At 36.4% G+C, this 13,933-nt stretch overlaps 2 protein-coding genes across 2 annotated transcripts; both read left to right on the plus strand.

Annotated features, from left to right (window-relative positions):
• Window positions 1-2,038: 2,038 nt before the first annotated feature.
• On the plus strand, window positions 2,039-7,082 carry LOC147513501 (serine/threonine-protein kinase AFC2-like). Its single transcript, XM_086596565.1, has 13 exons — window positions 2,039-2,116; window positions 3,635-3,739; window positions 3,866-4,031; window positions 4,751-4,777; window positions 4,980-5,133; window positions 5,250-5,298; window positions 5,376-5,490; window positions 5,664-5,755; window positions 5,850-5,985; window positions 6,095-6,159; window positions 6,268-6,365; window positions 6,453-6,570; window positions 6,657-7,082. The coding sequence occupies exons 1-13, from the start codon at window positions 2,054-2,056 to the stop codon at window positions 6,840-6,842; spliced, it is 1,374 nt and encodes a 457-aa protein (XP_086452691.1). The 5' UTR covers window positions 2,039-2,053; the 3' UTR covers window positions 6,843-7,082.
• A 4,058-nt stretch (window positions 7,083-11,140) lies between these two features.
• On the plus strand, window positions 11,141-12,715 carry LOC147513502 (uncharacterized). Its single transcript, XM_086598924.1, has one exon. It carries the CDS (start codon window positions 11,141-11,143, stop codon window positions 12,713-12,715), a length of 1,575 nt encoding a protein of 524 aa, XP_086455050.1.
• Window positions 12,716-13,933: the final 1,218 nt, after the last annotated feature.

The following is a 13,933-nucleotide window of genomic DNA, read 5'->3' on the forward strand; positions in this document are numbered from 1 at the left end:
AAGAGCAGGGCTAAGGAGCTGTGGAGTTATTATAATTTCAAATATGTGGTTGTACAAGACTCCCTATTTCACCTTTGGCATAATTCTTATGTCTTTTCCTGTTTTGCTAACCAAGGCTGAGGATTCTACCAAGAAGAAGTAAAGGGGATGATCAAGATGTGTCTATGGCGCCTGTTTTTGTTGCATTTGGTTTCATTTTATTTATGAATAGGAAAGACACGAAATTATAGTTTTGGTAGTAGAGCCCATTTGTTAATTCTTAATTTTAAGGTTTTGCATAACCATACCATCTCAATACTTCCAAGTAAGTTTACTCTTCTGAATTCTATTTTGAATCGCATTATTTTTTAACTTCAATAAGAATTCAGTTATGTTTGTTTTAATTTACAGGGTTTGATTGATTGAAATTTGTACGTAATTGATTGGAGATGAGGTTTTGTTTGAAGGTGTAGTAGAGATCGTGTACAATGAATATAAGTAAATGAAATGCTCATGGAAGCTACATTTGAAAACCTCATTACATATTTGTATATTACTATAATTTTTTCTATTGTTGTCAGGTTTCAAGTGAAACCTAAATTGAGGTCTAAAACTAGAGTTTCCTTTTGTTGTCAGGTTTCTTCTGATTACAACTCAAGAGTGTAGTGTTATCGTCTAATGTAGATATTAGATACCCAGTCAGGTTTGGATATAGTAGGCTTGCATGAGATGGAAACTGGTCTAAGCCTACGTGACATTCTAAAAGACACGATTAATATCAACCTGATGAAACCTGATGGACTAGATTGTATGTTCACAAGACCTATGCGCCACAATTTGGCTCCTGCTTTAATCTTGAGCTACCAATGCCTTATAACTGGAAGGTGCCTTAAAGCGAACGACAATGCTCATAATGCATTTTAGGAAAAAAATTATATTTGTACATTTATTTGACACGTACTTACTATATATCCTCACTTTATCATACAACAAATGCAACTACTGGACAATGCAATTGCACAAAAATGTGTCGAACTGTTAACCACTTAACATAATACAGCACTCCCTATACTAAAATCGACCATAAGGGAGAAAATTAATTAGTTTTATTGGAGCTTAAAACCGAAAGAAACCCTACTCAATATACATATGATTTAGTGAAAAAACCATAACAACCATGCGACATGATCCAAGCTTGATAGGATCTGCTATTTCATTGAAATTGGGTCCCGGCAATCCTTCAAGTGCGAAATCCATTGTCAAAATTAAGAATTGGGATATTTTCCTTTTGAGAACTAGCCCTTTTGTAAACAAAATGCTAAAGGTACTAAGTCTGGAAAAATCATATTTATGTGGTTTGCTTTCATGTACCAAGTTAAATTGCTAAAAGTTTTCAACAACACGTTAGGAAGTTCGTATAGTCATTGTTATGTGTTATGTGGCGCATTTATCCATAGGGGAGGACAATAGTGTGCAATCATATGAAGTTGTTCTAGGACTTCCATATCAATATCAAGTTAGTATCAAGTGAGACGCATGAAATGATTATGAAATATAAAACTATTAGAAATGGTTATACCATTGATCCATTGCTACATGGAGATAGTCTTTTGAAGAGTTATTTAAACGCAATGTATCTTGAGTGCCGACTGGCACGGGCATCAATGTTGAGAATGTGCATACGAGGCTATTTCACATAGTGTCTTTGGCAGCAACTATTGCACCACGGTCTGCATCCATCTTCTTCCAATCGTCCAGAAATGCCAGAATGGAACTTCCCTATTTGATGAATCCAAAGAACCCTACCAAAAGTCATATTACTATAACTGCGAACTCCTTTGCAATGCAGTAATCTCTTGACTTAATCTAGATTCAGCAAATAAGAGTATTAAATAATAAGGATTTAGCGGAAGTTAGGTTTTTAATTGAGAAGGGATGGTTTTGTTATTGAAAATTTGGGAAGCTGTTTATTTGAGGAGTCGAGCCGTATAGAGAAAGGTCAGAATACAATAAAAATATTTATGCCGGTTTTATTCCGGTTTTAGCCTTCACCCATTTTTTCTTCTTTTTGCAGATGGACAATCTACGCTCCAAATCACTACACATTGAGTTGCATTTGAAGCGCATTGTAGATTTGGTAATTTTACAATGAGATTTTTTTAATTCTTTTTCTTTTTATTTATTTATATTTTTAGTTGGAGCAAATCAGAAAGTTTGTTACAAGGAAGGAATTTGGTAACTATCAATCTCTTTTTAGTAGGCACGTGACTGTTCCTGTTTCAATTCGCTTGAGCAAAAAAATCCCGCAAATCCCGCTGGAGCAAAAAAATCACTCCTTAAAAAGGAAAGAAAAAAAAAAAAGAAACTTTTTAAAACCCGCCTCCTCTACTCGTTCTCACACTCTCTTCTATCTCTTTACATATATTTTAATCGGCATCTCTTTCGTAGGTTTTCACCGTGAGATAATAATGGAAATAAATAAGTTGGAATTCGGGAATGACAATAAATCTCGTCTCTATTTTGGGATGATAACTAATGTCTTTAGTCAACCTTAGTCAAGTTTAGTTCAATTTGATATTTTAGTTTCCAAGTACTTATGCTCCATAATCGTTGCTCATTAACGTATTTCGGTTTATTTTCAATAAAAATACATTCTGATTCAAAAATTTGCCGCTAAATCACTATAAATCTAAGAAAACAATTATACAAGCTAGATCGAGTTTAAGATAATTCTATTTGAAAATTACAGATTAATATCCTAAACCACAAAGTGAAGAGGCTATCTCAATTTGATCCCTTAGTTCTCAAGTACTTATACACCATAATCGTTGCTTATTAACGTATTTCGGTTTATTTTCAATAAAAATATATTCTGATTCGAAAATTTGTATGAGACATTTTGTAAAACCTTTTCAACACACAAAAAATTTAATATTGGTCCAAAATCTAGTTAATTACTACAACACTACCATAGGTCCCTTTATATTCTGTAAGAGTAGATTAATAATAAAATAATTGGGTTTGATATGATGCTCTTACATCTATTATAAAAAGATTATGTTGTGGCTTCACGTTTAAAAAACATAGTCAAAAAGTTTAAGGGTTTAAAAAACGGTATTAAAATATTTGAACTTATTTTGAGGGGCGAACCTTTATGTAATCAGAAAATTTTCTTACTGATAATATAGATAATACCGAATATAATGATTATTCAAAACCCTGTCTCCATCTATGCTCAAGACCCACTACAAAACTTACTCAAAACCCAAACATATGCCATCTGTCCAATGGAATTTGTATTTATAAAGATTTTTATTTTAACTTTGTAGGTCGCAATGTAGAACCCCTCGTTTAGAGTTCTTTCATATCGAGGGTTTGCATGCATTGAGATTGAGATAGTGGGCCTGCATGGGTGATGCCCTAATATTGGAGCCATCGTAAATGGGGTCGTTCCCGCTTTTCCCCAAACACAAAACCTCGAACTTAAAAGCAGGAAAGTTAAAAAAAAACCTTTTTAAACCCTATTCGTAGCCACCGCCTCCTTTCGACTCTCTCTTCGCAACTTGTCAGTGTGTAAGTTATGGTTTATTCTTTTCGCTTCCCTTATTTCTATCTCTTTACATATATTTTAATCGGCTTCATATCTCTTTTGTAGGTTTTTCACCGTGAGATAATAATGGAAATAAATAAGTTGGAATGCAAAAAGGAGATACGTTTGACAAAGAAGCCTAGGATTGATGTTCCTCCAAAATCAATGGAGGTAGGTTGTATCTATTTTTTATTTTCTTTTTATTCATCAAAATAGTCCTTACATTTTCTTATTTCACGGATCAGAATAAGGTTTACATTTTCTTATTTTTTATTTTCTTCTCCTATTTGTTTCTAGGCACTTGCAGAGCGCTTTGCGTTAAACAAATCCAGCGGTGATTACGTGATAAGGCCCCCCTCGTCTGGACTCTCCAAAGCCACCATTGACTGCCTTCGTCCTTTCTTCTCTAACCTTGAAGGCGACCATATCTCCATTAAATATGGGGAGTTTCTGAATTCTCGCTGTACTACCCTTATCATCCACTCATTATACTTTCAATCTCTCTTGTACTCTTGCTAGTATGTCTCACATGCTCTATCTTTTGTATAAAAGGTTCCTATGTACTAAGATGTGTTTATGGGATTTTACTACAGTTTTAATAAGTTTTGTTGACATGGATATGTGTCTGATACTAAGTATTCGCATCTGCCACTGTAAAATTTCAAAAATTGAGGTATATCACATACAATAAGAGTGTGTATGTCCTGTCGGAGTATTTTTAATTAAAATATGGCATGTCCTTGTAACATAGGTTTATATGTTCCTCTCATCTGCTGTTGGTTCTTATTATCTGCTATGCGTTTAGCATTTGTCTATGTTATCACATGGACACACCATATGTTAAAAATAATCTGTGTCAGATTTTCATGTAAACACAACGGAGGCACATGGATATACCTCACATTTGAATAGTTTGCCGTGTCAGTCTCTTTGGATCTGTGTCAGATATGGACACATCTATCCGTGTCAATGTATCTTGGGTATCCTTTTTTCCTTCAAAATAAAAACATGAAAATATCCCTTCTCTTCAGTGGTGCTGTTTTCTCAGCCATCAAATGAGATCTGATATTTTATTTTTATTTTTTTGAATGTGGGCTGAGTAAAGTGACTTTTATGTTTTTGACTTGCCTTTTCAGTCTAGATTTTTCGTATTCTAATGAAAAATGCCATTTTCGTGCGCAGATAAGGTTCTCACAGAAGCAAATGTAGGTCAGTTATTTATGAACTTTTTTTTGTTCTTATGCACGATTCAGGTCTATTTTTCTACTATTCATGACTAATTGTGATTGTGACATTTTCCATTAATGATATGATTTCGTAGTAATTTTGCAAGTTATCGTTGCTTATTCCAGTAAAAAAAACTTGTATTTCAATAAACCTATCTGTTTTATTTGCTCCTATCACTCTTCAGGTGAGCATGCGAAGGTGCTAAAGTGCGTGGACACACTGGGGCAAAATCTGGTTGCCATCAAAGTTTTTCGCGGTAATAAAGGTAGTCACGCCGTGGGCGTGGTTGATATGCTCACTCTCCTAAAGCTTTCTATGCATGACAAAGGGGGAGTGAAGTGAGTGTCTTTTCCAAAATCTCAGAGAGCCTTTATTTAGTTTTATGTGGTGTTTCTTTGTGATGTTTCTTAATTTTTTCCAAAAGTGCTGAAGTTGGTCAATATTATTTTTGCAGTTTCGTGCAGATACAAAACTCATTTATGCATTCTAAGCATTTTTGTATTGTAAGTCTTTCGCCACTTTTTGACGGATTAGTTTCTCAAATTATTAAGACTAACGTTGCTTTGGTTTGTTTAAATAGGTATATGAGTGTCTTGGACCAAGCTTATACGAGTTTCAATGCCAAAGCAAGAATGAGCAACTTCCTATTGAGTACATTCGCGAGCTCGGCAGAGAATTGTTGCAATCCATTGCATGTATGTAGTAATTTGTAGCTTCTGGCATTTGTTGCTTATCGCGACAGTCTGTACTCCATTAATTTTTAAACTACTGCCTTAACGCTACTGCTTTTTGTGTTTGGAACTATTTGTTATGGGTAACTTAAAATTGGGGGTACCCTGAGATCTGACAAGCCTGTTCAAATTTTCAGTAATGCATGATCTGCATTTCGTACATGCTAGTTTGAGTCCCGCACATGTACTTTTTGCTTCATATTACAAGGAGAATATCTCCGCCTTCAAGGTCAGTTTATATTTTTCTTACTATTCTGGGTTGTGAGATACTACCGGCTGTAAGGTTTGCTAATAGGAAATATTGGCTGCTTCCCTGTCGAAAGCGTTCTGGTGTATTTGCCCATTATAAAAGTCCAGCTGCTGTGAAACTGATAGATTTTGCGTCCTCGTTTTATGAGTACACCGATATTCCTTGTATAAAATCAAGACGTCCCTACCGTGCCCCTGAGGTCATCCTCGGTATGTCTGTTTTTGTAGTTTCCTTGCTAATATTTGACATAATCTGTTTGACAAGAATTTGCTGTCTGTTTCTGACAATGACATAACTATTGCTTTTTTTCCCTGACAGGTCTCCGCTTGTCCTGTGCTTGTGATGTATGGAGTGTTGGCTGTATTTTGGTTGAGCTTTGCTTGGTGCGATTTTTTATTCTTGGCCGACAGTTTTCCATTTTCGTAACGACATTTGTCAGTCAATTATTAATTCATTGTAATAAATACATGATACTCTTTTTCTTTTGAAAGGGGAAGCAATTGTTTAGGACTGCTGAGGACTTGGACCATCTTGCCATGATGGAGTGTGTGTTTGGGAAGTTGCCACAGTACATGTTACAGAAAGCTGCGTACGTTTTGTTTTGTTAGTTAGGTTTTCCGTTATTTGCCTCACAGTAAGATTTATTCTTATCCATATTGTCGTCTTTGTTGTATAGTTCTAATGCAGAGAGATGCATAAAAAAAAAGAGATGCATAAAAAACAGTGAACTGGAATGCTCAGGTAGTACTTTGGAGGGGAGTATTGAAACAGTAGAGAAGTTGCCGAAACTTAACGTATGTAGTCTTGTTTGTACTTTAAAAGAGTTGGTTCTTTTTGCTAATTCTTTTGCTGAGCTCATCTTTCTTGAAACGTTCTGCAGGAACTGGTACCTGGGAATTTTAAAGATGAGAAAGGGAACTTTATAGGCCTCTTGGAAGGTCTCTTAAAATATGATCCATCTGTCAGACTGACAGCTCGACAGGCCCTTGGGCACCCCTTTTTTAGTGACTTCATTTTGGAAGCTGAAAGAGGGCTTGAGTGGCCCAAAATTTTGGAAGGGCCTTGAATGCCTCTCTTGTTATATTGAGAACCATTCTTGGTTCCTTAAGAAGCTGGGAAGACTCTTTTTCTGTTCGTTCAGTTGTCGATTGTTTCCAGTTTTATGTTTTAACGTGTTCTATTCTGGAATTTTTTTTGAAGTTTTAGACCAATTATATTTGTTGCAGTGGCATGTGGGTATGTATATACCAAGCACACAAATTATCTATGAATGTAAATAGATAATTGAAGGCTTGTTATTCAACTATATAACACGACCAGTATGCCCGTGTCAGCCAATCATGTCAGCACTAGTATATATAGATCCATATAGCTAGAAGAAGGATAGAACTAACACACATGGTCACATGCCCAGTACAAAAAAAAAAGAATCTCCCTTGAATCGATTCTAATTGGCTGTTTGCAATAAAATAACGAGTCTTTCTCTTTTTTTTTTTTTTTTTTTAACCAGCCAATTAAAGTGATTTTTTGTACTGGGCCATGTTGTAGTCGTCCTCACATATTAAAGGGGTAATATTAAATCATACTAGCAAAAGGCACGTGCTGCGCACGTATTCAATTGTGGGCAGCCTTATTTAACTTTCTCATGTGATGAGGTGACCCACCAATGAAGACAAATCACAAAGTTTTGATATTTAAAAAAAAGGAAAGTTACAATTATACCCTTATAACATATGTAAAAAAGACTATTTTATCCCTATTTGTTTGACTTTTCCAAACATAAGAGCATCTCTAATGAGAGGTGTAAACCGTATAGAGTGGAAATTTTACACCCCAAATGTCAAAAAACTCTTTCCAATGGGAGTGTTATATCGTAAGTAATAGAGTACTAGTTGATAGAGAGGGTGGGAAATTCTCCATCTCGTTATCAACTAATAAAAATCCCGGGCGACACTAGAACAGACGTCTGAGTAAAAAAAATTCGGACGTCACTTGAAGTGTCGTCCCTATCTATTTCTAAAGTCACAATTTGAAAATTTTAAATTCAGACGACACTTGAAGTGACGTCCCACTTTAATTTAAAGAAGGACGTCACTTTAAGTGTGATTCGAATTTAAAATTGAACTTTTTTACATTTTTCCATTGGGAACAATAGAGAGTGGATATTTATAGACTCTACAATAATTTACAATTGGAGATGTAAAATCCTAATGGCACTTAGGTGGCGCCTATATGGAGGTGTAATTTTACACCCCCATTGGAGATGCCCTAAGGCCCATTATGATTATAAATTAATTTAAAAAATTATAAAACTACAATTTTGCCCCTACAAAATGACAAAAATATTGCGAAAAAAAAAAAAGAGAAAAAAACTGTGAAATTACCAAAAAAAGCGTAAAAAGCGTGCCGGGTTTAAAACGGTAAAACGGGGTTTAAAGCGTAATAATCCCACGTAAAAAGGATAAGGAGTTTGATTTTCTATAAAAGTGGGAAAAAAAAAAATAGACACATAAAATAAAACACTATTCATCATACCCCATATTTTTTCTATATGGTAAGATATTTAATAACTTTAAAATTTTTAATTAATTATTAATAGTCTAAAGCAAAATAGATGACGTGGAAAAATGGTAATCAAAACACTTTTCTAGCATTTTCTTTAAAAAAAAAAAGTTTTAAACGGGAGATTTTCAAAATCTCCGGTTTTTAAACGCTTTAAAACGCTTAAAACGGGTTTAAATCGTTTAAAAAAGCGGGTTTAAAACCATGGCAAAAAACAGAGCGCCTATAAGAACCAAACCCCGTATTTGGTGAAATGGTTACGATTACAAGAACATAATGAAGACTATAGTAGCTTGTGAAAACTGAAACAGAAAAGATAGAAAATAAATTGCAACAAGAAAGTTGCAAACATCTATCTAATAAGATAGGTATTTTTTTTCTGCACTAAAGGACAAAATTATAATAAAGAACGGTCCAGATCTGTTTGAGCAAGATCGAACGGCTGTTGAGTGCGGAAAAATTATTTTGTTCAAAACTAATCTTCGAGCACTCGAACTCCCAACTCTCCTCACTCCTTTCTTCATCTTCACTTTTCTTCTCATCCTTCACTAAAACACTAACCCCACTTTTCAATTTCCCTTTTCACTTCCTCATCTACGCGTATCATTCGTTTTATCTCCATCTTCACCGCCCACATTCTAAGAAGATAGAAAAACAAAAAGAAACAGTATTTATACATTCATGAAGGAATAATGGGATAGCAATGATTATCAAGGGAATAAGGAATAATGGTGTGACTGTGAGAGCTCTTGGATAAGACAGTATTTATACATTCATGAAGGAATAATGGGATAGCAATACAATCATCAAAGGAATAAGGAATAATGCTGTGACTGTGAGAGCTCTTGGATAAGATAGATCGGACATCATTATGGCAACACGGTAACTCAACTTCAATTGGATCGTCCAACCCAAAAAATATTTTGCTTTGAATGGCCTATGAAAGATCGATAATCCTACCAAGTTACAGTAGAATGACCTCTCACAGGACTATTTACATACGCCAGGTTACACACTCATAGAGCCACGCTTTTCAAGCAACTCTCACTTGGAGAATGTAACTCCTCGCTACCGCTTTTGTTTGTTTGTTTGTTTCGGTCTTGCCAGATTCTTTCAAAGGTAATAATTTTATTTTAAGGTTTTGGATTGTTGAAATTTTGGTGATGGGTTTGTTTGTTTGTTTGTAGATTATATTGAGGTTGCCAGATTCATGTTAAACACCTTATATGATTAATTATGGCTGTCGTTATTTTTTTAGGTATATTACAAGTTTATAACTGTTACCCCAAATCACATTTAGTCATGTTTTTCTATTAACTTGAAAGCCTACAATATACCATTATGTTGTTTAACTGTCATCAGAGTTTTCGATTAATCTTTCAGAAAATTTATGTCTTCCGAGTTGCATTAGTGTGTAGAAACCACAAACTTTTCCATTACTTTCATACTAACCCTAATCACCTCCTTCATTCGATGAGCCGATTGGTGTTTTGAAATATGTTAGCATATTTTCTACATTCAATCGACCCTTTTACAATATTCTTCAGTGATTAAAATGCATGTTTTTAATATTTATTCTCTTTTTTTTTTTTCCAATGTTTAAACTCCTGTAACTGTGGCGAGATTACAGTTACATTGTCACTGTCACTGTAACACAAAGTCAATGTATACTAAAGCTGAATAATAGACTTAATTAAATTATAATTTTCTATGTTAATTCCTAAATATATATGAAAGTCAATGTATTTCAGTGCTTTTCAATTAGGTGTTCTACTATTTACTACTTTGAGTCTTCGGCGTGCTCTTTGATTAGAGCTCCATTTTGATTCTTTAATTTTGCGTGTTTCCAAATTTTTGTGAATTGACACTTCCTAGGCAATCATGGTACATTTCAGTGCTTTTCAATTAGGTGTTCTACTATTTACTACTTTGAGTCTTTGTCGTGCTCTTTGATTAGAGCTCCATTTTGATTCTTTAATTTTGCGTGTTTCCAAATTTTTGTGAATTGACACTTCCTAGGCAATCATGGTTAAAGAGCGCATGGAAGAGAGAGGAAGGGAATCGTTAGTTCACCTAGTCAATTCCATATCACGTCATCCTATTGAACCTCCCAATCTGGTATATGTGCCTCCACATCGAAGAAATGTTGTGCCTCCGGATTTGGTATATGTGCCTCCTAATCGAAGACCAACTGCGACTCCCAATATTTTATTTGTTGTGCCTCCTAATCGAAGATCTAATGCGGCTCCTAATAGGTTATCTGTTGTGCCTCCTAATCGAAAATCTCCCGCGGCTCTTAATAGGTTATCTATCGTGCCTCCTAATCAAACATCTCCCGCGGCTCTTAATAGGTTATCTGTTGTGCCTCCTAATCGACGATCTCCCGCAACTCCTAATGTGTTTTCTGTTATTTCTCATAATCGAAGATCTACTGCGCCTCCCAATCTCTTATCTATTGTGCCTCCCAGTCAAAGCTCTATTGCACCTCCTAATCGGAGATCTATTGCACAACGTCTTCGAAGAGAAAAAAATATCAATCAAAGGATTATAACACAACAAAATCGAAGACGAAGGGAAAAAGACGTTATGTCTGATTACATATCAGATTCCTTTAAGAAGACGAGGTCAACGTACGAAGTTGGGTCCTCTTCATCTATCACGGAAGATGTCACAATGCAAAGTTGTGAGGATAACACTATGTAAGCTAAGTCAAGTGCTTAAATTCTCACTCTTTTGTTAGGTTTCAACATATCGTAAAGCGTGATATATCATAGGTCTATTTTTGCAGTGATCATGATATATATGACTGGATTTGATGAAAGTGAAGAAGAAATTCTTAATCCTCATAGAGGTCATGTGCTTCCAGTTCCAAATCGCCGTCACTTTTTGGGAAAGATGGATGTTCTTTGTCCATTTTGTTCGGCCCTTCATTGGAAAGATGAACAGTTATCGAAATCAAGGCGCAACCGACCTTTATTTGGAACTTGCTGTTTACAAGGAAAAGTTAAGCTACCGCTTATTTCTCCACTGCCTCCGGCACTTAAATCTTTATTTGAAGGATCTAATAAACATGCAAGATCATTCCATGAGCAGATTCGGCAATACAATGTGTGTAATGCCTTTACCAGTCTTAGTTGCAAATTTAACGATCGTGTGTTACATGGGCGTGGTCCAACCTCATTCATCATCCATGGGGAGTTGCGGCACCAAATCGGTTCATTGTTGCCTGATCCGGGGATGGAACCTAAGTTTTCGCAAATTTATATTTATGATCCCCTAGCTGCTTTGGATCACCGCCACAATCGCAATCCAAATTTGTCAAGGGAAGTGTTGAAAACTGTACAAGAAACTCTTCTGCAGACCCACAAGTTTTGTGATATCTATAAGCAAGCATTTGAGGCTTTAACTGAAAATGCTTCTGAGAATAACAATGTTCCGGTCCATCTACACTATGATCCGCGTTCGGATAGACGAAGGTACAATCTTCCGACAACTGATGAGATCGCAGTGATATTGCCTGGAGATGGTAGTAAAGTTGATGACATGCGTGATATTGTACTTCGCTTGAGAGGAGGGCATGAGTTGGAACGGATAAGCGAATGTCATCCCGCTTATTTGCCTTTGCATTATGTTCTTCTGTTTTCTTATGGGGATTTGGGTTGGTCACCTGATTTGAAGTTGTGGGACGTCAAGAGAAATGCTCCAAGCAATGCAAGACTCACCCAATTATTGTATTACGCCTACCGTTTGTTTGAACGACCCACGGAGTACTCATCTATCTTGTTAGGGTGTAAATTGTTGCATGAATTTTTGGTTGATGTTTGGGCTGCATATGAACAGAACCGACTACGATACATTAGACTAAATCAAGACACCATCTGTTCGGATGTGTACAAGTGCTTGACAAATGTTGCACTTGAGGGATTAAGTCCTGATCAAATTGGCCAACGGTTTATTTTGCCTTCCTCGCATGTTGGAAGTCCAAGGCACATGTACGAGATTTTTCAGGATTCAATGGCTATCACCCGGCACTATAAGCACCCAGATATTTTTCTTACGGTGACTGCAAACCCTAATTGGCAGGAAATTAAAGATGCGCTCAAGGAACACCAAACTTCGACACTTCGGCCTGAAATAGTTGCACGGGTATTCGAGCTGAAACAAAAAGCAATTATGAAAGAAATTTTGAAGAATGATATCTTCGGTCGGGTGGTTACATTTGTCTATACCATTGAATTTCAAAAGCGCGGTCTTCCACACATGCATTGCCTTTTATTTCTTGCGCATGATGACAAGATCCGAAACAGTGAGCAAGTTGATAAATTTGTATGTGCTGAATTCCCAGACCCCGACACCCCCGCATTGTTTGAAATGTGAAGAAGTGCATGGTTCATGGCCCCCGGTGGTGATCGAGATCCGAAAGTGCTTCATGTATGGAAAATGGTCGATGCACTAAAAGGTATCCAAAAGAGTTTGTGGAGGAAACAATTATGGATAAAAAGGGTACTCCATTTACCGAAGAAGCGCCGACAACGGCAAGAAATATTTTGTGAAGAGGAAGAATAAAATGGTTAAAGTTGATAATGGAGATGTTGTTCCCTACAATGCATATCCGTCTCGAAATGTTTGATTGCCATATCAATGTTGAAGTTTGTGCATCGTGTCAAGCTGTTAAATATATTAACAAGTACATCTACAAAGGCTATGACAAAACAACTTAACGATGGTGGCGGCAGGAAACAAATGATGAGATTCAAAGAATATATCGATGCAAGGTACATTGGACCAACGTAAGGTGATGACATCTATTTCAGAATCCAATGCATAAAGAGTTTCCAAGTGTCCAACGATTGGCTTCATTTGGAAGGTATGCATAGGGTTGTTTTCAATAGCAAAGAGCCCATGGATGCAATTCTTGCCCGAGCGAGGAGACCAAACTTCAACACCGATAGCTTTCTTTAAAGCGTTGTCTTTGAAGATCCGGATGCTGCGTGCATATACCTATCAAGAGTTTTCACGACACTATGTTTTCCACAAAGACTCTCAAGAGTGGACTCCTAGGACTCGGGGACCTTCCATTGGTAGGATGTATTTTGCAAGCCCCAATGCCGGGAGCCGGTTTTATCTACGCTTGCTACTTCTCATTGTAAAGGGCCTACCTCCTTTGCATACCTTTATGAAGTCGGTGATACCGTGTAGAACACATACAAAGAAGCATGTATTGCTCGTGGGCTGTTGGAAGCTGATGATGAGTGGATACAATGCCTAGAAGAGGCGACGATAATGAAAACTGGAGATCAACTGCGAAGGTTGTTTTGTGTAATTCTTTTAGAGTGTCATCCGTTACGACCAGATCTACTTTGGAGCAAATTTGCATCGAATATATGTGATGATCTTGGACACTGGCTTCGAATAAAGCACGACATCCCAGATCCAACTGATGAGCAAATAACAGATTACGGCTTATATCTGGTGGAACAAGTCCTTTTAGAATCTGGGATCCGGAGGACATTGGAAAATTTTCCACCCATGCCAAAGCCAAAAGAGGATTGGAGCAAAATTGTTGGCAATAAGCTTATTTGGGAGCAACGCCAA

This window comes from Coptis chinensis, chromosome 3, assembly GCF_015680905.1.
Source record: "Coptis chinensis isolate HL-2020 chromosome 3, ASM1568090v1, whole genome shotgun sequence".
In the NCBI taxonomy this organism is placed as follows: domain Eukaryota; kingdom Viridiplantae; phylum Streptophyta; class Magnoliopsida; order Ranunculales; family Ranunculaceae; genus Coptis; species Coptis chinensis.

What these genes read in the sequence shown, in the direction of transcription:
- LOC147513502 (XM_086598924.1), top strand. Translation starts at nt 11,141, where the DNA reads ATGACTGGATTTGATGAAAGTGAAGAAGAAATTCTTAATCCTCATAGA.
- LOC147513501 (XM_086596565.1), top strand. Translation starts at nt 2,054, where the DNA reads ATGGACAATCTACGCTCCAAATCACTACACATTGAGTTGCATTTGAAG. An exon ending in TCTCACAGAAGCAAATGTAG is followed by an intron (nt 4,778 to 4,979) that starts GTCAGTTATTTA and finishes ATCACTCTTCAG; the next exon opens with GTGAGCATGCGAAGGTGCTA. An exon ending in ATTGTTGCAATCCATTGCAT is followed by an intron (nt 5,491 to 5,663) that starts GTATGTAGTAAT and finishes TCAAATTTTCAG; the next exon opens with TAATGCATGATCTGCATTTC.